This window comes from Montipora capricornis, chromosome 8, assembly GCF_036669925.1.
Source record: "Montipora capricornis isolate CH-2021 chromosome 8, ASM3666992v2, whole genome shotgun sequence".
Lineage (NCBI taxonomy): Eukaryota > Metazoa > Cnidaria > Anthozoa > Scleractinia > Acroporidae > Montipora > Montipora capricornis.
This window is the reverse complement of record NC_090890.1, coordinates 14,177,148-14,202,842: the sequence shown is the minus strand read 5'-3', so window position 1 is coordinate 14,202,842 and position 25,695 is coordinate 14,177,148. Positions and strand designations below refer to the sequence as shown.

The following is a 25,695-nucleotide window of genomic DNA, read 5'->3' as shown; positions in this document are numbered from 1 at the left end:
TACATAATTTATTGTAAAGCTCTTTTGAATATTTTAATAGTTAAAGTGCTAAATGTAATACATGTAAATTATTATTATTATTATTATTATTATTATTATTATTATTATTATTATTAACGAAAAACAACTCTATATTCCTGTCATGGTGTTTTCACAAACCGCGATTTATTTTTGGATTGAATTTCTCGTGAATGAAACTCCTGCAGGAGCTCGATGACGAAATGACAAGAAACTAACTTGTTGTTAGCTCGTAGTCATGGGCTCCTGTTTAATACAAGTACATGTATAATACGAGTGCATGGATCGCTTCTCTCTTTCATCTGAAGAATTTTCTGCTTGTAACTTTACAAAATGAGGGGTGGTCTGCAAGAGTACATGACTTGTAGTCCATGGACCAGGTCCATGAATGGGTCCATGGACCGGAGGAGTGGTCCACGGACGTGGGGTCCATGTTACATGTATCACGATTCGCTCGCCAAAACATTTTCTCCTGGGATTGTCATGAGGTCGACTTGTGGCAAGTCTAGGCTTTGTGTGGAAAGTAAGGATTTAAATCTATATTAACAGAGCTGACTCAACTGGCAGATAAGGCTTGAGAAGTGGGGTGGGTTGGTCAAGGTGGGACCTAATTACCAGTTGCAGTTGTACGCGTTGGTTGAGATTTAAACACACACTTGTCCCAAAACACTGGACCTTGCTGCTTCCACCCTTTGAACCTCTTTGAAAGGGTGATTGTTTGAAACTGAGCACTACTGGTTTATTTTTTACGTTTAGTGGCAGCTACATGTATTCTTGACAAGTTTCTGAGAAACAAAAATTAGACATGGACTTTGCAGGCTTAAATTCTGCAGTTCTGAACTGTTGTTTATTATCAATTCATTTTGTATCATTTTGTTTTATTGCACAAAGTAAACACAATCATTTTAAAACATTGTGGAATGGGAAATCACACACAGGCAGTCATATATAATTTGAGTAACACTCCAACTCCACCTCATTGCATTATAATAATTCATAATAATTCAAAGACGACAATATTTAAATGCGACAGTAAACAGATGGATGGATACTTTTTTTATCCTACCCAATCCAGTATTAAGGTAATTCCTTTGAAATTGTTCTACTATCAAACTTTTTTGGAAACTTGGCATAATTAACATTCAGGATATGAACATTAAAAAATGCAATAAAAAAATGGGGTCACCGTGCTTGTTTATGCGTCAGCAGACTCTTAAAATGGGGTATTTTTACTGTTTTCGTGTTAAAAATTCGAATCACCTTCCTACAGAATTAAGTCTTGGTTACTTCAAAGACACAAAATTTTATTTTGAAAGTAAAGCTTCTTTAATTTTATTTACATAAGCAGTAATGCTTCATTTACGCCGACTTTGATTCCCTGGTTGTGGGAATAGTGCACTTTTTGGGGCAGTTCCGTGGTTAGCTTGAAGTGCTTGCCTTGGGTAAAATACACCCAGTACGGAACTGTTTTCCAAAAAAAATTCATGTTCTACTATCAAACTTTTTTTCTTCTTTAAATATGTTCTTTATTAGACTGTTCTTAGCAAATACCTGAAAAAAAAATCGGGGGTCACCGTGCTCGTTTGAGAGAAAAGCAGCATTCATTTCGCTATCGGGTTTAGTTTGAGAAAAATCTCTTACGTTTTGTATGCGCACGTGCTCATGTGCGCGCGCTAATGACGCGAAAATCGTGCGCAGTAGGGATGCACAATGCAATACTAAGGAATTACCTTAACTGAATTGAAGGGACGGCCAGCAATAAGTAATCTCCTTCCTGTTGGGGGGTCACACAAGGGTTGCCGGGGCTCAGATTGCAGTTACAGTACGAGTTTATAGGGGTCATTGTAACGCACCTACATGTACAGTACCGCCCAAAAGTAAGTTACCACCCTCGCGCGATTCGCGTCGCGCGCTACAGGAATCGCGTTGCGGGCAACGCGAATCGCTTCGCGCGCTACAGGAATCGCGTCGCGCGCGATAGCAAAAAATCTGTAAGTACAGTGGCTTGACGCTAGCGCGCGATTTTAATTACCCTTTAATTTAATATTTGAATCATGGAAGGTGTTTGTGAAAGGCAGATTTTCAAAGAAAACAAGTCTGTAATAAATCGCAATACCTTTGTGCGTGATAACATTGTTATGGAATGAGGCGGTCCCCATGAAAACAAACATTTCGAACGAGCACATCATGCATTGTTTACAAAGCTTCGTTCATCGATCGACAAACTGTAATATTAAGACATTTCAAGCTAACAATGATCCTTGGTTTGTATTTCCTTAAAGAGACTTGCACTGACGAAATTTTAAACGCAAATTTTAACCTGGTGTTCAAACAATCAAACGCTTCAAATAATTTATTTGTTATCGAGTTGCAAACTAAAGATTGTGGACGATCACGCACATGTAATATCAATTGGGGCAACAGCAACTTGTTATCGCTTTAGAAGTTTCCAGATTTCATAGTCTTTTTTTCGGTTTACTGTTTCTGTCCAGTTGATTTGCTGACATAAAAGTCGATTCGCCGGTGATATTGTGTCAGACATAAAGTTTGCATCTGTATTAAGTTATAGCCAGAGTTCGGTCTATAGGTTTCAGGTTTCGAGTATTATTGTTAGGTTTAGGCTTTAACCGGCGTCAAGCTTAAAGTAGATGCTGCGGCAGTAAAACATGACAAAATCGTTCTCTATTGGGGATAAAAGTTATTGAGCATTGAAACAAAACCCCTTTGCGTCTATTGTTAGAAACTGAGCGCGTTCAGTTCGAAACTAACCAATCATCAAATTTACGTTTTTCCTGAGAAAGGAAAAGAAAGGAACTGTGTTTGAATGTCTGGTGGTTCTAGCGCTGGAGAGCTACACTGTAATTGGGGACACTGTTTTAGGGCCGCTTACACATTCTGCAAATCCGCTCTTGTGTTGCGTGTAATTTTTGGTTTTGGTCTGTGCTGATATAAATAAATCGACTGCATGAATTCCAGAGACCCGCTGTTCAGCCTTTGTTTTATAGATTCTTAGATAATGTTTTAAGGGAGGCAATTAAATTAAAAAGTAAGAGTTGTAGTGTTGGGAATTTTGCACAAAAGATGATCCAGTTACTTTTCGAGCCACACGAACTAATTAACTGCAACTGCACAGGAACTAGGGGAAAACAGGGTTTGGATCCGATTAAGTTGGAGATGGTAAAAGGTTACGTTTTTAACCTTTATCCATGTGCAAAATCACTAGAAGATACGAGAACACTTGTGTCCAGATTTCCAAACGTTTCCCTTAAAGTTCTTTTAATTACCAATTTTAGTAAACAGTGACTGGTAAGATGACAATAACCTGGGCCCGGTTGTTCGAAAGCAGATTGCCTTAATCCAGGATTAGCGTAAACTTTTGTTTCATGTTTTCAACCTTTTGGTGAAAGTTTCCTTAAGTTTACTTATTTTTGTTTTTCAAGATTGACTTCTATGTAAAGTTTTCCCAAATACATGTATCAGCCTTGAACAGCATTTGAGAGTTGAGAATAAAACTCCTTTTTTAATTTTTAACCTGAGATTAGCGTTAGCGTTAATCGGCTTTTGAACAACTGTCCCCTGAATATAATAACCCTAAACATACAATGTAGTGCCAACTATTGCAGTACTGTAAGGTATTTGGCATTTAATAGTCCTTAACATGCCCCTTTGTAACGGTTATCAAAAACTGATGTGCGTGCATTTTTGTAGTTCTCTCTTGAGAAGGAAAGGTTTCTGTTTACTCTCACTGCAGGAAAAGCTAAAATGGAGTCTACCTTTAGCAGCTATAGAAGCTGTTGTCAAACTGCCCGAAGATAGCACATCATTAAAAGTTACGGGTCGCTTTGAACATCCTTTGGTTTTACAAGCATCACAGAAAGACGAGTGCCAAGACTGGATTCGGGCGATAGAAAATGGTAAGCTTACATGTAACTCAGTAAATCTCAACAAAGATAATTTTGCCCAGGTCAAGGTAAGATCGAGCTTGCAAGTGATGTTATCTCCTCAATGACGTGATTGTTCAGATGACTACAGATGTATCAAAGCAGTGCAGCACAGTTGCACAGTCACACAATTTGAGTCCTGTTCAAGTCTGGATTTTTTTAGCCTTAGTGAAACTGGTTGCCTACTGTATGTGAAGGTTGTTCTCTAAACTGAGATGATCATTCTCTCATAGAGTCAACACAATCCTCGGTTCAAAATAATGTGATTTTTTGTGTCTTAAAACTGCCATTTGTTCACCTCATATCAGATGTACAGTATAGTATCAAGTCTGGCAGCTGACAAGTGAAAGACTTAACAGTAACTCCCAATTGCCACTTATAGATTTTATTCTGTTTAACGCCAGACGATTGTACTCGTCAATGGGTGGGACCCTTGGGCCTTAAAGGATTAACTACACCTACATGTAGATCCAATCAAAAACTATACGTGCATCTATGTCCGTCCCTGTTAAAAAATAGGATACTCATTCTTGCTTATAATAATAATAATAATAATAATAATAATAATAATAATAATAATAATAATACTAATAATAATAATAATAATAATGATAATTAATAATAATCATAATCATAATCATAATCATAGTAATAATAATAATAATAATAATAATAATATGGTAGAAGTAAGTTTTAACTTTCTGCAGAAAAGCTTCAATTAGATTTCATGTACCAGATGGTTTAAATTAATTTTTGTTAATGGAATTGCCCGCTAATGTTAAGTTTACTGTTTGTTTTTCACTGAATCAGGGATTCAACAGTGGCATCTAGATTCAGATTCTACTCATCCCTCTCAACAAAAGAAAGAAGAACTCGAGAATTTACAGAATGTACCAAAGATAAAGGTGGTGAAATTTCAGATGTTAGTTGATGCAATGATCATAATAATTAAAACTAAAAACAAGCTTTTAGTCTGCATGCTACTCATTTTGTGTATTGTCAGTAAAAGTGTAAATTGATCAAGCTATTGTTGTTTTTATTCTATCTCCACAGATGTTATATCCATCTCTTTCTTGTCCTTCTTCTGATGGAGTATTGTTCTCAGGTATATATACACCTGTAGTGTTTTTAAACATTGTTGTACCATTAATGTTTGAAAGAAGGAAATATATGTAAATCAAATTAATATAGTTTTTGGTTTGTAAAATGAGGGTGAACTTTCCAGGAATGAGTATGGCAAGGGAGGTTGTTACAGGCTATTAAGGGAGTGGAATTTTGCAAGATCTCAGCAATATCTTTTGAAATCTTGGTGCAGTGTCTGTATGATCCTGACAAAATCTTACTAACATTTGACCTCCATTATGAGAAAAAGATATCCAGGTAATACCTGGTTCTCTTTTTTTTCTATATTCTAGAAATGCCCCTAATTAGATGCATGTGGATTTCAATAATTACCGTCATGAATTGTCTGGGCCTTGCACTCTTCTCCCCAACTTCCACATCACCCATGTTTTGGAATACAGACAACCAAAGTCATAAAATGTAGGTTCGATAAACAGCTGCAGCATTTACCTTTAGTAGTAAAAAATAACACAACCTTACCCCTTACCTTATCGCTTGGAAATAGGAAGCAATTAGGCTTAGACTTAGGACACTTCGTGTTGGATGTCAAAGTTGGGCATTTCTTTATTAAATAATTTTGTGCATTTCTGGACATAATTTATTAACTGAAAGTGATCAGAATGTCGCGAAGATCTTTCTTGTCTCTTGTCATGACAATGGCCATTTTTATGCTTATAGAGACGCATAATTATCAGTCCAGACAAATTATGCGTCTCTCTTGTTTACGTCTTGTGTGAAGAGATGAACTACAGTACATGTACATGTATACATGTACTGTATATAATTATTGTAAGACTATCCACGGTAGTTAAGTGGGTAGTGGGTAGTTTGTCCAGAAGTATAATAATTTTTGCGTCTTGTGCTCGTCTTTATACTAGACGAATTTACATTAACAGACAGATAAAAAATTAATGTTTGCAAGCCCAAGTTGGTCGTAGACGAATTATGCATTATCTAGTGTAAAAACTGCAAACTGCCAATGGTTACATTATTGTGTGTAAACTGTATGTACATGTACATGTACTACACAGATCAACTTGCTCAAGATTACACTGTAAATCTTGGCACGATCTTGCAAAGATTTTGCCAAGAAGGCATTATTGACAAGACCATGCAAGATCTTCATCATCATACAATCAAGGTGATGAAGACCTGGGGCCTGTTTCTCGAAAGTCCCGACAACTTTTTGGGCCCAAAAAGCCAGTCGTCAAACTGCGATCTGCTTAGTTTGAAACGCTATAATACTTTCACATGTTTTTGATGTAAGAACAACAAAGAGGATTGCGAAGTTTGATGGCTTAGATCCTCGGCGTTGCGAAGATATAAAGGGAATTGTGGCACCCGAAATAGTCCCGAAAAGTTTTGGGACTTTTGAGAAACAGGCCACTGGTCTGTTTCTCCTACCATCATTATTAAAACCACAGTGAAATATTTGTCCTTAATACAATGTTAATTTATTACGCAAAAATGAGGAAAGCACCTGCTTCTTATTACTTTTGACTGGCCTTATTTTTGGAGTATTTTTTCTTTAATATCATTACTTGTGATACTGGACAGGGTCCACGGTCAAGAGCCCCAGCATTGTTGATTCAGACTGAATTTTCATTTTGTTCAGCAGATCTACATGTACAATGTAAATGTAAATGTGTCAAGAAAGTGACAAAAATAATGGCAACCCTAGAATCATATTAATCTTTATTAATATATTTATCTACATGTTACAGTAGTGAATTTGCTGAGGGCCTTTTTGGGTGATCTCAAGTTTACGATTATGGCAGGTCTGCAGAACTTTCACCATGACATCACAAGATATTATATAATAATTGAAGCTTAATAGTGTCTTGAAGAAGATAAAAATAATATTCATTTTTAAACAGCAATGGCAGGGTTACATCTGACTGATGGACTGCAAACCAGTTTTTCAAAACCATGAAGTCCATGCAACAAATAATAATTATTTATAATTTATATTGATTCCAATAACTTAACTGATGTCATACATTTCTGTTAAACATTTTAGCTGCTAATGAGCTTCATCATGAGTTTCACATGATAAAGTATGCTAGAGGAGGAAGATCGATTCCACATGAAAGAGTCTTTAAACTAGACAATGACAACTTGGTAAGTACACAGTCAATTAATGTGCTGTATAATTATTTTAAATGAAGAACAAGTTAGTATTCAAAAATTGATGTGAACCACCCACTGTAAGTGAGTTCCTAATGCATACATAAGTTTATTTTTGCTTATCATAACAGTACATATAATCATTAATTTTTCTAAAATTTAATATGCCATGAACGTTTGATTCAGTTTGATCTACACTGAAGGGAAACTATCCTTCTAATATGCAGTGATTTTATACTCATTCTGCATGTAATCCGGAATCATTATTGGTCAAAATTTGCATTACGTCAAGCTAACTTCTTTACATTTCATAACAATGACAGAAGTCATTGATTCAGAAATGCCATCTCATTCTCAGAACTTTGCTTTAAAATAATTTATATGGCTCACTTTTAGAATAATTTATCTTTCATAGCATATCATGTGGAAAAAAAGAGGACGGACACACAGTTTTAACTTCACTAACACTTGTAAGTTTTGACCCTGTTAATTTTAAATCAGTGATTATTGGTATCCAAAATAAGTGAAGAGTGAATTACTCCAAGTTAATTGGCCATTCAGCTCTTCCAGCTGACACAGTTAGTTAACAATATTCACCAGAGAGGAGGTGAATAATTAAGTTATTTGTTTTTTTTAATTAGTAGATACCACACAAGTTGAATAAAAGCGAACCAAAAAGCTACTTTGACTTGTTTTTGTAAAAATAATTAATTTGGTTGGAATCAAATCTTGCACGCCGGCTACTCGGCTCAGGTGAATAGTACTAATACTTAATAGGTAATCACCTCTGAGTTAGACAATCAGTGCATGCTGGGAGCACTATTCACTTGTGTGCATGGTATATACTAACTTGAATTATGGCCCTCCTGGAAAAAAATCAGGGGCAATAACTTAAAGTACAGTCCTCCAACTAACTAGAAGGTGTTTATTCCTTCATTTTGTTGTTTCCTACACTACTTGTTACTATAATTATAAGTACTAGTTCAACTTGCTGAATAAAATGTGAAAGGGTATAATTATAATTAAATTGCCTTACAATTTGTTTGACAGCTCTGGCATATTCAAGCTCAGTGTAAATTAATTTTCTTACAGTAAATTTATTATTGTTTTATTACTATAGTATGTCTGGCCAGAGTACTGGAAGTGCGGTGTGGTCAGCAGACAAAAAACTTTGTCAAATTTCCTTACAGTGAGGTTGAAAGCCAGTCATTCTCTCTGATTTTTGAGAAACAACAAGGTACAATTTGCATGCAACATGCAATTTACTCTCATTACCTCATGCATAAATTATGATGTCATTTTCTTGTGATTATTTTTTGGGATCCTGACACTTAAAAAGTGAAAATGTAACTTGAATTGAACGGGTTCACGAGTATTTGGTGTGGTAATTAGACAACAAAGCAACCAGAACCATCATAAAAGAGCAAAAATGTTTGGATGATCGCATGAGGCCATGTACTCTTCTACATAATGGTGTAACCATTGAAAGTACATTGTTACAATTAATTGTTCTTTGGTGTAAGTGCCTTTAAAGTACTTAATCTGTTTGATGTTACAGTGTACAGTATATTGTCATACAAAGTAGTTTTAAGAAGCAGTACTAGTTGTATCAGTGCATAGCATTTACATGTAAGCTTTGCAAGAAAAAGTATACATGTATGTAGTACCAGCTTGTGTTTGACTTTTATTTTAACTTAACCCAAATAAGGTGGAAAGAAATACAATGTAAATGAAGAATTTATTCACCCAAAGTGCTCAAGATAGCATGGTTTTGATTTTATTAGAAGAATACCATATTTAATAATTGCTGAATTTGTCTGGTACAATAATATTTAATGACTAGCTGCATGCATTTGCGTATCATCCTGCAAAATGAACTTTCACCTTCCTATAGCAGTGGCATACATGTACACTGTAGTTCCCACAAGTCTCCTGTAGCTCAGTTGTAAAGCACTCAAACTGCTCAAGTTAAAGTTCTGTCCAGATTGAGATCTTCTTCATTCAATTTCAATTATACAATGTACGTCTGAATATAATTTTATTTCTGTTACCAGGTGAATGGGGTCAACTTTGTTCCCTGGATCTCATTTGTGACTCACCAAAGGCATTTGAAAAGTGGTCCAGTGCAGTGAGTATTGAAACTTACAAAATTAATGTAATATAAGTATAATAATTAATTTTATGCATAATTATGCAATGTAGAATACCTTATTACAGGATAACACAACCTCAGTTAACGTGATTTGAAGGGAACTTTGCTTCCCAATAAAGGAAAATTAACATGGTAGAGGTGGTAAAATGTCAAATTGGGAGAAATTAACACGCCTGCTACACCCAAAAGAAAACTGAATTTGTTGAGAACAGGAACATTTTTTAAACATTAACTGTAAAACTCCAAAATACAAACAAGGATCATGCAATTGTCCCTAAACGTATGGGTTAAGCAAAGGAATCTGGCCACCTCAAGTGTTCTTCACAGTGTCCATGATACTGAAATTGAAGAAGCAGATATTGTGAACTGTGCTTCTGACAGTGAACACCAAGAAAATGCAGTTGAAGGACAGTAAATGATTAGAAATGTGAAATATTGATGTGAAATAAAGTGTGGGAGTATAATCTATTGTTTACCTCTTGGTGTCAAGAATATCTGGAGTGTGTCAGATTTGGGGTCCGAAAAATTATTATGGCCATGAATGAGTTGCCAGTAATTGGATCCCTGCTTTGTACTCAAAGGATTGTGGAATCACCAGGAAAGGGGGGGGGGGGGGGGGATCATTGCAAATTGCTCTTAGAAAATGTATGGCGGAAACTTAATTATTCAACATCCAGAAAACGACTTTGCAGAGAGATCAACGCTTTTGTCAACACAGTTTTATCAGAAATCGATTTGGGCAGTGAAATATATGCTTTCTTGCTTGCGTAAGGTTTATTGTGAAATTATCTCAAAATATTACAAAATTATGAATAAGTCTGGAAGAAATAACACCATACATGTACATGTACAGCCTTTACAGTTGTATTTACTAATGTATAGGCTGGCTTTTGGCCTATTTCTAAACTCAGCAATTCAAAATAATTATATTTCCAATATAATTATTTTGTATTATGGCCCCTAAGCAAGAGCCCCGAATCGCCCACATGCGACGGCACCCAACAGCCAAAGAACTGCTCATGACCACGCTAACAGACTAGACCACCGCAATGTGCTAACCGCAAAATGCCAGGACAACCCAGAGACTACAACCAGACCTGAGGGATCCATGCACATGTGGACAACAGCAGACCGCGGGAGGCTCAGGTTAACCAATGCTAGCTGAAAGGCATGCACAGGTGCAGCTACATGAACGAACACAGTGAAATGCAAGGGAATGCAGACTCCTGACCGACGCCTCATAAAACACTGCTGGCATGAAGGAACACTTATATAGGCGTATGGCATGTGTGCATCACAATTCGTACAACGCTACAATGCACACGAGGGATCCTCATGCAGGTGGATCCCAAAAGACTGCCGACTGCACAGGTAACCAACATAAGCTCAAGGCATGCACTGGCACAGGTGCACGACAGAACACAGCAAAAGCATGGGAAGGCAGACCTACACTGATGCACAGGTGCCATTGCCTAACAAGACACTGCTAGCAAGGAAGGAAAGTAGACATGCATATGAACTGGTGCGTGTACATAACAAGTCTGCAGACCCTACGGGAGACAAACAAGCTACACGAAAAAGGGGTCCACACCCATGTGGACATCGAAAGACCGCCAACTGCCCAGGCCTATGAATGCGGGCTGTAAGCATGCACTGGCTTAGCGGTATGAACGAACACGGCAGAATGAAAGGGAACCCAGACCCCTGATGAATGCACCAGCGCACATGTGCACAAAACACTGCGGACATAAGGAATGCTGACATCAGTGGATACACTGGCACGTGTGCATAAAAATTGCACAGACTACGGGAAACAAATGCACAACAAACACGGGGGATCCACGTGCAGGTGGACAACAGAAGACCCCAGACTGCACAGGTCTACCAAAGTGAGCTAAAAGCATGCACAGGCACCAGTGCACAAACAAACATAGAAGAAAATACAAAGACCCCGGACTGAGGCACTGGCTCAAGGGCCTAGCGAAACCCTGCTGGCCGGAAGGAAAGGAGACATAAAACGTATGGTCTGGCGTGTGTGCAGAAAGTTCCGCGGACCCTCCAGGGAACACAAACACCACAACATACATGAGGGATCCACGTACAGGTGGACAACAGAAGACCCCAACCGCACAGGCCTACCAATGTGAGCAGACAGCATGCACAGGTGCAGGGCACAAACAAACACAGGAAAATGCACAGGAAAGCAGACCCCTGACTGATGCACTAGCACAAGCGCCTAGCAAAAACCCTGCTGGCATGGAGGAAAGTAGACACGGGCGTGTGCACGGGCATGCGTGCATACAAATCCCGCAGACCCTCCAGGGAACACAGACACTACAACAAACAGGAAGCACCCATGCACCTGGGGATAACAGAAGACCGCCGACAGCACTGGCACAGCTACAGGAATGAACATAGCAAAATGCAAGCGAAGGCAGACCCCTGACAGATGCACTGGCACCAGTGCTTCATGAAACACCACTAGCCTGAAGGAATGCCGACGAGGCATACGCATAGGCGTACGCATAGACGTGTGCATAACAAGTCCCTCAAGACCCTCAAGGGAACACAAGCGCTCTTGTTGTTAACCCCGTTTAACAACAGTTGACACAAGTGGAAATCAGGTGCCCAGAACTAACGTGCCGTAGGCCAACAACCCAACCCCTAACAACTGGCATGTAAAATGAGCTGACAAGACTGCAACCCTGCAAGACTACACCAAACCCCAACTGCCAAGCTACATATATATATGTATATATATGTATATATATATAAATATAAAGACAGGGGGAGGGAGGGGGAATGCAATCCCAAACAACCAGCAACTAACCGCTCCGCTAACCACAGAGTGACATACCACCATGGCGCCTGCGAGATGTGTAGACCGCTGACCGTTAAAAAAGACCACCTAGCAACTGGAGCTCCTGACTGCTCACCCTGCAGATAGGGGTGTAATGGGGCAGAAGTGGACTGGGGAAACAACACACACTAGACAAGAATGCTAAGAATACAGCGCAACTCTACCAACGCTGAGAATACAACGCAATGCAACGCTAAGACGCCATGCAATAATAACAACGCTAAGAATACAACGCTACGCAATGCAACGCAAAACAACACTGAGACTAAAAAGCGACGCAACGCGAAGACCCAATGCAACCCTAAACAACGTAAGAATACCACGCCACGCAATAACAACAACCAACTTTATTATACGAGGGTGAGCAAAAAGGAATACAACACCACGCAATAACAATAACAATAATAATATACAAATAAGTATAGAAAAATTATATCTCTTGGAAGGGAATTCCAAAATCTAGTAGTTGATACTGAAAAAGAACGCCCTCCATCTGTTTCCCTCTTAAAAACATGGACAAACTAAATTAAATCCCCAAGTCTACTTTCCCCACTATGTACATCGGTATTTCTTGTAATAAACTATTCATATAAGAAGGGCTATCCCCACGCTAAACCACGCTGAGAATACAACGCAATGCTAAGAATACAACGCCACGCAATGCAACGCTGAAAATACCAACGCAATGCAACTCTAAGGTGGAACGCAACGCAAAACATCAATGCACAGAACTACAACGCTTGCTCCTCGTAAACTAAGTAATTATATTAAACTACATAAATTACATAAAAGTGTACAAAACAAGTCCACGCAACATGCTAGCAAATGAACAGAGAAAATACACGTTAACGCCACGCCGATACATAAATAAAGCAAACTCCAAGGCACGTCACTTAATATACCAACGGCCTAAGCCTCTATAGATAATAGTAATAGTAGTATCAATAATATTACCAGACAAGTGTACGTTGTACGCAAGGCCCAGCTAAATAACAGATGCTTATAGTAGAGTACATGGCCCAAAGCAAAACTACAAACAAACTACAACCAAGCATCAGAGAGCGTATGACGCGGCCATAACGCTAAAAGCCTGACAGAATACGAGCGAGACGCTAAAATTGACGCTACGCCACCTAACAACTGAGATAGTTAGCTCTGAAGTCCAAATGCATGAAATGCCCTGTCCCATATGAAACTGTGCAAAGGATACGCTGTCCAAGGTCGGTCGAAGACAAGCTTCCCGCCAGGTGATTCTTGTACGGGGACCGGAGATGGCCAAAGGTCATGCCGTGATGTACGACCGCAGCGCCCAAGCAAATTCAGCGTGGTCGTGAAGGGCTTTATGCAATAAGAAGGAGGGCCCTGCATAAGATCTCGATGGCAGAAAACGCTTACTGAAGCTGCGTGAACTGACGTTGCCCAAAAATAAAGCTACAAGAATCCAACATGGCGGCTATCCCAACTCGATCGCAAGTTCGCCCGAAGTTGCGTTTCCCCCAAAACAAACCCGTAACTGGACCCAAAAGAATCCTGACTAAAAGGAAAGCAGTTTTGAACACATCTACGGAATTCATCGAAGACTGTATATAGGAAAAAAAAAAGAAAACCGCTAAACGCTCCACACAATGCTCCTACTTCCCGCCACACTGATAAATAAGCGATACAGCCCAAAGCACGAGGTATTCCACGCATGCGCCAGTATACTACAACCACTGACCAATACGCCGCAGTCGCTCCTAGTTGTTTACTTTGTTAAACTTCGTTTAACCTCATTTAAAGATTCATAAACTATCGGAATTTTTATTCTGAAAACAATGTTTGTATGTCTGAGTTGCAAAAGTTACAGGTAATAATTATGCTCATACATAACATGCAAATGTCCATCGCCTTGGCCATGGCAAGATACCTCATATCCTTCTAAATAAAGTAAATCTGGAGAAAGGTAAATGTATTATCATTCAATTTATTTGGATTTTAGATGAGAGAAGTTATATACAGCAAAGATCAAAGGGTTAGCAGGCATAGGTTTGATGGCGTGGACCCAGTCATTCTGTATCCTTTACTTTAGACTACATTATTGTCTTCACCAAATACCAGAGTTAACTATTGTTAACTACTGTAACTATTTTGTAATTTAACATATGCAATGATATACAGTGTATGAATGGAATCATATATTGAAGTGCGGATATGTAATTAAGTGAAGCAGTTATGAAGTTCAAGGCAATTTTAGCAATTGTGTGGAGAAGCCTAAAAAATTGGGGACTTTAACAGGGTTTGAATATGTGACCTTGCAATGTTTGTGGGACGCTCTAACCAACTGAGCTATAAAGCCACTGATGTTGGGAGCTGGTTATTTGAGGGTTCATATGTTCCCGTGATGAATGAATCAATGAATGAAATGATATATGAAATGAATCATGTATTGAACTGTGGTTACATGTATGTAATCAAGTGAAGCTATGACTCTTGCAGTTTTTAGCCATGTCAACCGTTACACCCACAGCAATTAATTTAATTTAAGGGAGGTGATACATTTCGAACAAAATGCTTCCCATGTAAAAGTAATGTTCATGTTTTGTAGGTCTTCCTATGGTGTAGCACAAAGATTTGCGGGAGTCCTACATGTATTTTGTGGATTGGCAATTTTTGTGGTGTGGCAACAGATTTTTGTTGTTCGAGAAGACTGAAATTACTGCTGGGATCTAATTTTAGTGATTCTCTGTTCAAACAGCAGAGAAGCAGCACATTTCATTTTTCACTTTTGTTTTATGGTTTGTATGGTATGTTGAGTCACTGTTCACTTATAATTATAGTATTCATTTAATACTTATAAATTAAAAATAAATGTTGTTGTTGCTTTTATTGTTGTTCACTGTACTTACATGTACATACCATATTCGACAATACTGTTAGTTTTTTTTTGCCCGATTTCTCTTGTCATCTTTGTTTCCGTTTATGTCCTGTTTCTGTTATCTTTTCGATTACTTGTTTGTGCGTTATTTTATTTTATTTTATTTTTTACTTAACAGAGAAGTACTATGTAAAATTTAAATACTCTACATGTGTTAGTATAGGTAATCGCATGGGGCCGAGTAAAATTAAGGATTAATATCACACGTGTTCTCAGAAGTTACTGAAATTGCCCGAGTCACGCAGCGACGAGGGCAATTTCAGCAACTTCTGAAAACACAAGTGATATTAATCCTTAATTTTACGAGGACCCATCGCGATTACTTGTTAATATATAAACATAGAGGGCAAAATTTTCTTAACACTGTTGAGGCACCTCGAAAAACAGTCAGCTAAGCAGAGTTAAAACACTTGCTTGCTCGGAAGCAAAACAACTGACAAGCAAGTCAACTTGTTCTTTGCGTCCAAAACGAGTATAGATGATTGTTATTTACATCCCCTCGAGAGGAAAATATGAGTTTCATTCCTGAACAACAGTAACAACGATTAAACCAAATGTTAAGCTTCAATTTATTTTATTCACCTGTGCTGTAGAGGTTTTTACCACTTGCAAATACGCATCCGTAAACATAGCAAACGGTTTGTCCAAAGAAATCCACCAAATTTGAGCTACTCGTTCCTCCCGTCAATGGCAAATTGTTCTGTGACCTTTTTTGTTGAGCTGCAAGATGTCGTGGTAAACTGAAAGCCCTTGACGAAAGGAATCATTTTGTTTTGCAACCACACAATCTCGATCCAAGTTTTAAGCTTTTCATGAAAAAAATCTTTTGCCCTTCTGCTTGTCACTCGAAAATTCAAATTCCAGATCATCTTTTAAAGCTAATTCTTAATCTTACTGCCTTTTCAGCGAATGAAGCGCGAAATAAAAGACAAACTTCGATGAAGGCGAAGTTGTTTTGCTCAAACAGAAAGAAACCAACTGAATGTGGAAGAGGTACGTTCAGCCAATCATGAGCGAGAATTTTTGGCGCTCGACCAATCGTGAGCGAGTAATTTTGCCCTCTTCTCAAGCAAAATTAAGAAAAAATCCCCTCTTCATTGACCAATCAGTATTCAGTAATTTTGGCCTCTATGTTATTAGTGTAAGTAATTTATATACATGTAAGTGTAGACAATCCAAGTGTATTCGTGTGAATAAATTTAAAATATATATATAATAATGTTATATAAATTATATAATTATATTCGAGACATACAGTGTCATTGTAATACCTTACTGCGCAAAGGGAACTGAACAACAACCACAAAACAAAAGCCTAACCCTTGTCCTAAGGTTGAAAAGAACTTATAAAATTCATAACTTATCATGTGGTGTTGTAGCTTTTAGGCAGTTATGGAGACGTTATGTTCGTGTTCATCTGGGGAACACCAATATGGTGAGCTAAAATAAACAAGAACATCTGGAACTTGGTTTGCAACGAAAGAGCCTTCTTTTCGCTCGTGAGCTAAACTCAGTGAGCATAAACTTGTCTTCTACTGCTTGTAATACTTAATTTGCTGAAAATCTCAAGCAGTGACGGTTTTTTTAAACCAGACAGCTTTGTTGCAGCTTATGTCTTGGTGCCACGCAAGACGAAAATTTGAAAATTCAAAATGCTCTATTTTCAAAACCGAAAAAAAAAGATGTTACAGGGCTTAAAACTGGTAAAAAGGGTTACTTCTAAGTAATATCCTCAGTCTGTAGTGTTGATAAAAATTCAGGAAATGCTGTGGCTTTGATTTTAGATTAATTAAAAATAAGTTTTCATAGGCCTGAATTTTTCAGGCTTCTCAACGCAATTGCTAAAATTGCATTGACGTTCATAACTGCGAGGATCATAGCTTCACTCAAAGTTGCATAAACGAAGACTCATTTTATTTAAAGATTCACCTGCTGCATTGTTGATAACTTCTCTAACACTAAATGTACACTGTAAACCAGAATACCAGTATTTTTATTTAACACCATGAATTATAAATTAAGGCAAAATGAGAAAATTGCGAAGTTCAGTAATTGTTACGTGCAAACATCCAAGCCCGCAACTTGAGTGTGAATGACTAACTCAAATATTGTATAAAATTAAAGTAGTTTTTGCCTAGTCCTCCGCAACTTAAACCAAATTTTCACCTTCTAATTCTACAGAACTTATCTACAGACATGACTGCCCGGCCGGGCGATCAGTACTTTTTCTCAGTTACCTCAAGCCAAGTGTTAGTTGCCTCAGGCGACCCGGCGCCATTAGAGCACAGCCTTGATGCATGACCTGCGGGGTAGCCTTCAGGGGTTACAAAGGGGCTGTGTGGCTTCTCGCATTCATGTGCCTTTCATTCAACTGATCTTTGTGAATTATTTATTGCTGCTTTTTTAGGCGAGTCTTTGCGGATTCTTGCATCACTCACTTCAACTCAACTTTTGTAAATGCCACCAGCAATCATGTCAACTAGATCAACACGCAAGAGCCTAGCTGCAGCTTTCAGTGCTTTGTTTGACTCGACTGGCATCAATTCGTCACCCCCTGACTAAGTGTGGCATGCACAAGTTTTGGCAGATCCTGATTCCTGCGCTTTCGCTGCTTGTTAACAGTTTGCATCCAACTGCATACCTCCCATTCCATGCTGTTGGGGCCTCTCCTATGGCTCATCCAGCTTCCGTACAACTCCTGTTTGTTGTGAGCCCTGGTTTCTGTACCAGTCAAGCTCATGAATCAGATCTTGGCAGGGAATTTGGTAGAATTATGGGATTTGCCCTCCTCTAACGCTGCGCTAACCGATCGTGTACCTCAATTGCTGTTTGAAGGGTGCGTGATTTTAACATCCACGCCAAAGAAACCCAAGTGCTGCATCAATGACCTAATATAAACGGTTGGTAAGAGGCCCCCTCCATTTGTTGCCTTGTATTATGCGCACACTTCCTGCAGCATGGGGAGGAGATGCTACAGTACCAATTGTTAATTCTCCGCACAAACCACCAGTTCACACGTCAAGTTTGGCTGGCTTATGACGAACTGCTCAGCAATTAATGTCCAGTTGTTTACTTTTCATGCTTCTGGAGCATCCATCTGTTCTCCCCAGGCCCTGCCAATTGCAAACCAGCATGAACCTTACAGATCAAGCTCTTCTCAGATCATCTGCAAGTCCTGGAATCATCGATGTTGCATTGCCCCATCATCTAGTTGCTTTGCTCACAAATGTTTTCATTGCCATCTCCCTTACCGCTCAGCAGCCTGACCAGGCAATGTTGTTGTGATTCACCTTGTCTCCCGCTTTGGCAAGTTGCTCTCATGGCCAAATTTGATGTTGAATCTGCTTATCGCAGCGTGTCCATTCATCCCTCAGACGGTTATCTGTTGGGGATGAAATGGCACATGCAATATGTGGGTGCCTCCCATTGGTCATCGATCTGCGCTCAGCTCCTTTTATCACTGACATGGTAGAATGGATTCTCATTAATTGGTATGGCAGACTGACCTGCTGCATTACCTAGACAATTTCATTACCAACAGTCCCCCTTCATTACCTCATTGTGAGCATAACCTAAAAATGACCTTGTCAGTGTGTGAATGGATATAGGCCCTCCTCTCCACCCTGCCAAGTGCGTGGGTCTGACTACAGTGCTAGTAGTTCTTGGGATTGTGTTAGATTCCATTGCTCAGATCACCCACCTCCCCCTCTCAGCAGCAGGAGTTCTTCCCAATCGTAGTTGCTGCACATGTCTGGGGGCATTTGTGGTTCTAGAGGCGGGTCCCATTTCTCTCTGATAATGACATTGTCGTCCACATATTGAATACAAGAACCTCCAAAGTGCTCACCCTTATGCATTTGTTGTGCCATTTGCAACTTTCTTCTGCCTATCATAGTTTCTCTTTCTCAGCCCACCATGTGCCCGATGTCTTCAATTAAGTAGCTGAACCGTTGTCTTGTTTTCGTCAGCAGGAGTTCCGTCACTTGGCTTCAGACGCTAAGCCTCATCCTACCCCAATCCTGCCTGATCTCCTCGCCGATTTGACGTCTACACCCAGAGCAGCAGTGTTTCTCTTTCCCTCAACTCATTGCTTGTATGCCTCAGCCCAGCACAGTTAATTTCCCTTTGCTATTAGCTTGGCAGGTTGCACCCCTCTGGCTCTCCATGCCCAGCTGTCTCTTTACAACATTTTTGGCCTTGGTTATCCAACATTTGTCCATCAGGTGCTATTTGTCTGGCATTTACACGCTCTACATCGATTAGGGCTTGGCGAATTGTCTTCGTCTCCTCGTTTCCAGAGGGTCGTGTGGGGCTTTTAGGGCTTCCAGGGCTCTTCATGTTCCACTTGTCTTTGTCGTCTTTCTGATTATTTGGCAGTCACTGTACTTGTGTCTCCCAGATCATTGCATGTTTTGGGTGACCTGTACCATTGGATACTTTGGCTTTTTCAGGGCTTCCGAGTTTACTGTACATACCCAACTTCGCCAGCTTCCCACTGTCTCTCCATTTGAGTATCAAGGATGTTTCTGTGGACTCCACTTCAGCCCCTTTGTGCATGAGCATATAACAATAAAACACCTCAAGACCGACCTCTTAATTAGGAAAGGTTGCTCAATTGACATTGGCTTCAGTCGGTATCCTCTTTGTGCTGTTCAGTCACTGATAACCTAACCTGCTGTCAGGGGCGAGACCTTGGGTCCGTTGTGTTTGCTTTAGCATGAAGAGTCCTCTCTTGCAGACGATTCTCGCTGACTGGCTTCGTAAAATTATAGCCTCCACATCACGGGTAATTTCTCAAGCCACATCTTCGGCATTGAGACCGCTACTGTTACAGCGTGAATGGTGTGCTGGACGATTTAATTCCACCCATGGGCCTCTGGTCCAGCAATACATACCAGGCTCTATATTAGAACCCCAGCAGAGTCATGAGCTGCACTCTCATCCCACCTGGCCTAGATGACTTCCCTAGTCTCGTTGATCCAGATCGAATGGGACCTTGGCAATCTTGATTTTTGAGCAGAGGGTTAAAGCCAGAGTACTCTGAGAAGAAACTTATCAGAATGGAGTAGAGAATCAATGATAAATTCGGCCCTTGTTGGGTGTTGGAGCTGTCATCAGTTCTGGGCTTCTTTGGTGGAGGGCTGGTGGCTGCTACACTGCGCATACCCTGCTGAATTGTCCTGATTCCTTGGTTCTGCCACTTTTGGGTCTTTGCTGGGGTTCACTGGCCTTGCAGGTACATTTTTTTTCTTCTTCTCTTTATTACTTGTTACCTTGCTGGTGCTTAGGGTTTCTGGTGGCCTGGGTTTTAAGGTCCCAGGCCTCCCTCTTTCTGGGACCATCCGTTCTCCAAGCACTGGGAGAACTGGCTAATGCTTAAGGCACCACGCCCCAAACTCATCATGGTGAACAATTTCATACAGTCAGCAGCTCGATGTGTAGGCTCACCCAATTCTTATTTTCCTTTACCAAAATATATGGAAAATGATACAATTTCCTTTCAAGTGGTGATATTATGCTATTTAGTCTACAGTCTAATAAAAAGGGAGATTTAAAGATTGAAGTAAAACACAGCAAACATTTTTGGGCTTAAAACATACTTCAACATGTAAATAGTGAAATTGGATCAGTCTCAAGCATTGGAAACTTGAAATGGAATTTTGGCCATTCTGCTGCAGCTGGTTGGAACTGTTTTTGAGAAGCATGGCGGAGGTAATAGAAAAAGTAGCAAGTTTTATTTGTGTTGGGAACAGGTCACTATATTTTTGGATGCTACAATGTTCAATTTAGATCCGTTGGCCGGTAAAACAAGTTACAGTGGAGGCGAAAAAGAAACATTTTAATGCAGTAGGTAATGTTTTCCATACATTTTGTAATGTTTTTTGCAGCACTTTAAATTATAAGTCCAATAAGTGACGGGATTCCCATTTGCAGGGGTCATGTTGTACAGTGTTGTTTGCTGTGTGTTTGAGATGATGTGATAAATAAAATGTAGGCAAAGTAAGAGTCAAGCAAACTCTTCCAGTGGCCTTCATCATTTGCATACGTGACCTGTGAGGTGGAGTGGCTTTTAGGGGTTAGAAAGGGGCTTTGTGGCTTCTGGCTTTCATGTGCTATTCATTCGGCTGTTCTTTGTGGATCATTAAGTTTATTGCTGCCCTTTAACCCTATCAGCCCCGTGGGGTTCCCCATTGACGAGTAAAATCGTCTGGTGTTAGACAGAGTAAAATCTATAAGTGGCACTATTGGGAGTGAAAGGGTATTAAGTGAATCTTTGCAGATTCTTGCACCTTCCACTCCCTCCCTCATCGTATGCTGGACCCTTGGTAATTATGTTGTCTGGTAATTGGTTTCCACTAAATCCTGTCAGTGTGACAGTACTGGTTAGTGGCCACTTTGGGTGTTGGTTCCCGCTTCCAGGGTTGTCATGGTAACCTCCTCTTTGCACATTGCAGCTGGCACCCTGCTAACCTTTAAGTCACCAGTTTCTAAGCTATTTCAGTTACCGGTATTTCTTTACAACTGCCGCCTCTAAGCTTTTGGAAACCATTCAACAGCCTGTAGGCACTCACTAGTTTTCCGAGCATGACAACTTTACGGATCAGAAATTGTGTCTACTACCAGTAACAGAGAGTTTTGTATTTAAACAATTGAAAGGCTTAAAGGTGAAGAAAGCTACGGACTTGGATAGAATCCCTGCGTGCTTGCTGAGAGACAGTGCTGCTGTTACCACCCAGACAATCACTTTCCTTGTAGATTTCTCTTTGACTACAGGCATTGTTCCAGATGAGTGGAAGCAAGCAAGACTTGTTCCTGTTCACAAATCAGGTGGATGGGAAGTTATGGACAATTACCAGCCTTGATCTTACCACTAATTTCAAAAATTGCTGAAAAAGCCGTCAATGTTCAACTTCAACAGTACTTGCATCAACATGGCCTATTAAATTCGTTTCAATTGGGGTTTAGATGACACCATTCAACCCAGACAGCGGTAACATATTTCTGTGACACAATTAGAAGCACGGATGTGGGAAAACTAACCGGGCCTTTGACACCATCCCTCATGATGACCTCATTTGCAAGCTTCGAAGATTTGGTTTAGAGGGGAACTCTCTTGCGTGGTTGACAAGCTACCTAACTAACAGGACTCAGGCTGTTTGTGTCGAAGATGAACTATCCACTCCAATGCCTGTCCTTAGTGGGGTACCGCAAGGCAGCATCCTTGGCTCTGTACTGTTCACTAAGCGACCTACGGTCCTGTATCCATTTCAACATCATGATGTACGTGGATGACACAGTGATCTATCTGCTGTCCACATCCACCTTGGACAGTGAACTTAAGTTGAACCTTGGTCTAGCTAACTTATCGTAGTGTCTTCACTAGAATAAAATTGTTCTCAACATGAAGAAGACGGCATTCATGACGTTCGTAACCCGCCAGAGACTTGCGAGACAAGAGCGTGATGAGATTGATATAAGCCAAAATGGACGTCCTGTAACGTCAGGCTTACGGCGACTGTTGAAGAGCCAAAGGTCACGAAGTAAACAACTTGTCGCGATGAACGAAGCGAGCAGGAATGCGTTACTAGTCGAGTAAAGTCAGAAATCACAGGTTGACACTGATTGTTGGTGATTTAATTGACGATAATCGAATGTCAACTTGTGATTCCTGACTTTACTCGACTAGTAAAGCATTCCCGCTTGCTTCGTTCATCACGACAAGTTGTTAAGTTTGTGACCTTTGACTCTTCAACAGTCGCCATGAGCCTGATGCTACAGTAAAACATTGGTTCGCGCTTGAACTCAAGGGCCAAGGGTGAGTTAACGAACTTCTTCTATGTTAAGTTCATGAATGCAGTGATCAACAAAGGCTACGCCAAAGCAGTACCAGCCGAAAACGCAACCAACAGAGCTAAGAAAAACATATGGTACATACCACATCATAGATTGTATCATCCAAAGAAGAAGTTTAGAGCCGTTTTTGATTGCACCGCAACTTACCAGAATCACCTCTGAACAAAAACCTGTTACAAGGACCAGACCTGACGAACAACCTGGTGGGAGTGCTGACAAGATTTGGTCAGGAGCCAGTCGCCTTCTGCTGCAACATTGAAGGCATGTTTCATCAGGTGCGAGTCAACGAAGAACACAGGGACTTACTGCGTTTTCTCTGGTGGCCGAACGGCGATACAGCGATAGAACCACAACAGTACAGGATGACAGTCCACCTATTTGGAGCCATGTCCTCCCCTGGCAGTGCAAATGTCGCGCTAAAATCTACGGCTGACGACCACAAAGCCGAATTTGGTGTGGATGCCGTGAACTTTCTGAGAAATGACTTCTATGTGGACGACGGTTTCAAGTCCGTAGGCACAGTTCAAGAAGCAGTCAAACTCATTAAGAGCACAAAGGTGATGTGGGACAAAGGCGGTTTCAATCTACACAAGTTTGTGTCAAATAGCAAAGAGGTGTTAAAGGAAATTCCAGAGTCAGACAGAGCACCTGGACCTCGACTAACTTCCACTGGAATGTATGCTCGGGGTTCAGAGGTGCGTCGAGACCGACTGTTTTCAGTTCCGAATCGTTCTCCAGGACAAACCGTGTACCAGGTGGGGCATCTTATCCCACCATCAGTTCCATCTTCAATCCTCTGGGTTTTGTTTCCCCACTCTTCCTACAAGGCAAGTTCATCCTACAGGAGCTATGTCCACAGGACTTAACCTGGGATGATCCCATTCCTGACGAAACCAAAGCCAAGTGGCAAAGATGGCGAACAGAACTGATGCAGCTGGAGAGCATATCGATCCCGCGGTGTTTCAAACCTGATAACTTTGATCGTGTGATCAGAATGGAGTTGCATCATTTCTGAGATGCAAGCATGGAGGGTTACGGACAGTGTAGCTATTTGCGTCTAGTAAACGAAGACGGACGCATTCACTGCACCTTTGTAATGGGCAAGTCCAGAGTGGCCCCCCTTAAGCCTAGAGTTAACTGCAGCCGTGTGCTCCGTCAGGGTAAGCGAGCAGATTCACCGAGAGCTCGATTACCCAGTCGATCAAAACTTCTTCTGGACCGATAGTAAAATGGTTCTGGGCTACATCAGCAACGAAAGCAGGCGTTTCCACGTATTCGTATCGAACCAAGTCCAAGAGATTCAAGACAGCACCAGCGCCACTCAGTGGAAGCACGTGGAGTCACAAGATAACCCTGCTGACGAAGCCTCTCGTGGAATGAAAGCGCGAGAGCTGCAAGATTCCCAATGGCTCCTTGGACCAACATTCTTTTTGGAAGAAAGAGTACGAGTGGTCAAACTGCGACAGGGTTGACCACAACCACAACGTCCGACCTGATGACCCAGACGTTAAAAGGTCAGTGGTAATGGCAACAAGAACCACGGAAACACGCTACCCTGACATCTCTAGAAGGATAGAGTGATTCTCTGATTGGTTCAGAGCAAAGCGCGCAGTAGTGATCTGCGTCAACTACGTGAAAAAGTTGAAAAATCGATTAAACAAGGCCAAAGAGGAAACTTGTGAAGTTAGTGTCAACGATTTAGAGGCTGCTGGAGCTCTCGTTATTCGTTTGTTTCAAGCAAGTGCAGTCGGAGAAGAGATTGACACATTTAAACGAAACAAGCATTCCTGCTCGCTTCGTTCATCGCGACAAGTTGTTTAGATTGTGACCTTTGGCTCTTCAACAGTCGCTGTGAGCCTGACGCTCATGCTGAGTGTAGTTCTTGATGACACCCTTTCCTTCAATGACCATGTGGACTATGTGAGGATGAAGGTATCTAAGATACTCAGAATGTTCTCTAGAATAAGACTTTCACTTACACTAGAAGCTGCAAATAGACTTTATAAAGCCATGGTCCTCCCTGTTCTAGATTATTGTGATGATGTGTGGCATGAATGCGGACAAGGAAACAATGACAAGATGGAACGACTGCAAAGACGAGCCATGATGATCATCGTGTTCAAAGCTGCCTCAAATCTATCAACTGATCAAATTATGAATAAACTGGGCTTGGAACCTCTCTATTATAGAAGACGGACACACAGTTTAAGATTTGTTAACCATTCATGTAATTGCTCGCTTTTGTTTGATAAATTAATTGCATTTAAATGTGTCCTTTTTTTTCTCTTGGAATACATGTAAATGACTTACATCTGTTTCTCATGTTTTAATGCTATTTAAGTGTGTTTTAACACTGTTTAAACGTGTTGTTTTACTTTAAAAGTCTCAAAACTCCTGTTTTTTGAGTTTTCCACCTTATTTACCAAAACAAGGTCACACAAATTATAGTGTAGGATGTATGGTGCTAAACTCCTTAACAGCCAATCCATAGCTGGTTAAAGAGGCATTGGTCTGTGATGTCATCTCGCCGTAGCAAAAGAATCTCAGCAGACCAAGCACTGACATTTGCTCAGCAATGCTGCAATGGATCTAAGAGGAAACATCTGAGGAATCATATAAAGGTTGCTAGTTTTTTTTTCTTTTCTTACATGTATGGGTTCAATTCAATATCTGGTTCAAACGTTTTTGTCCTAGTTCAATCTTGATA

General features: G+C 40.3%; 1 protein-coding gene across 2 annotated transcripts in view; it reads left to right on the top strand.

The window, feature by feature from the left end:
• LOC138060238 (1-phosphatidylinositol 4,5-bisphosphate phosphodiesterase zeta-1-like) overlaps nucleotides 1-25,695 on the top strand; it is a 76,916-nt gene that overhangs the window by 2,841 nt on the left and 48,380 nt on the right. For both annotated transcript variants that reach the window (XM_068905975.1, XM_068905976.1), the window contains exons 2-10: nucleotides 3,770-3,932; nucleotides 4,770-4,864; nucleotides 5,013-5,064; nucleotides 7,102-7,202; nucleotides 7,624-7,678; nucleotides 8,329-8,445; nucleotides 9,263-9,336; nucleotides 14,199-14,272; nucleotides 25,480-25,609. In XM_068905975.1, coding sequence (XP_068762076.1) covers nucleotides 3,770-3,932; nucleotides 4,770-4,864; nucleotides 5,013-5,064; nucleotides 7,102-7,202; nucleotides 7,624-7,678; nucleotides 8,329-8,445; nucleotides 9,263-9,336; nucleotides 14,199-14,272; nucleotides 25,480-25,609 — 861 coding nt within the window. The remainder of the gene's footprint in view (nucleotides 1-3,769; nucleotides 3,933-4,769; nucleotides 4,865-5,012; nucleotides 5,065-7,101; nucleotides 7,203-7,623; nucleotides 7,679-8,328; nucleotides 8,446-9,262; nucleotides 9,337-14,198; nucleotides 14,273-25,479; nucleotides 25,610-25,695) is intronic.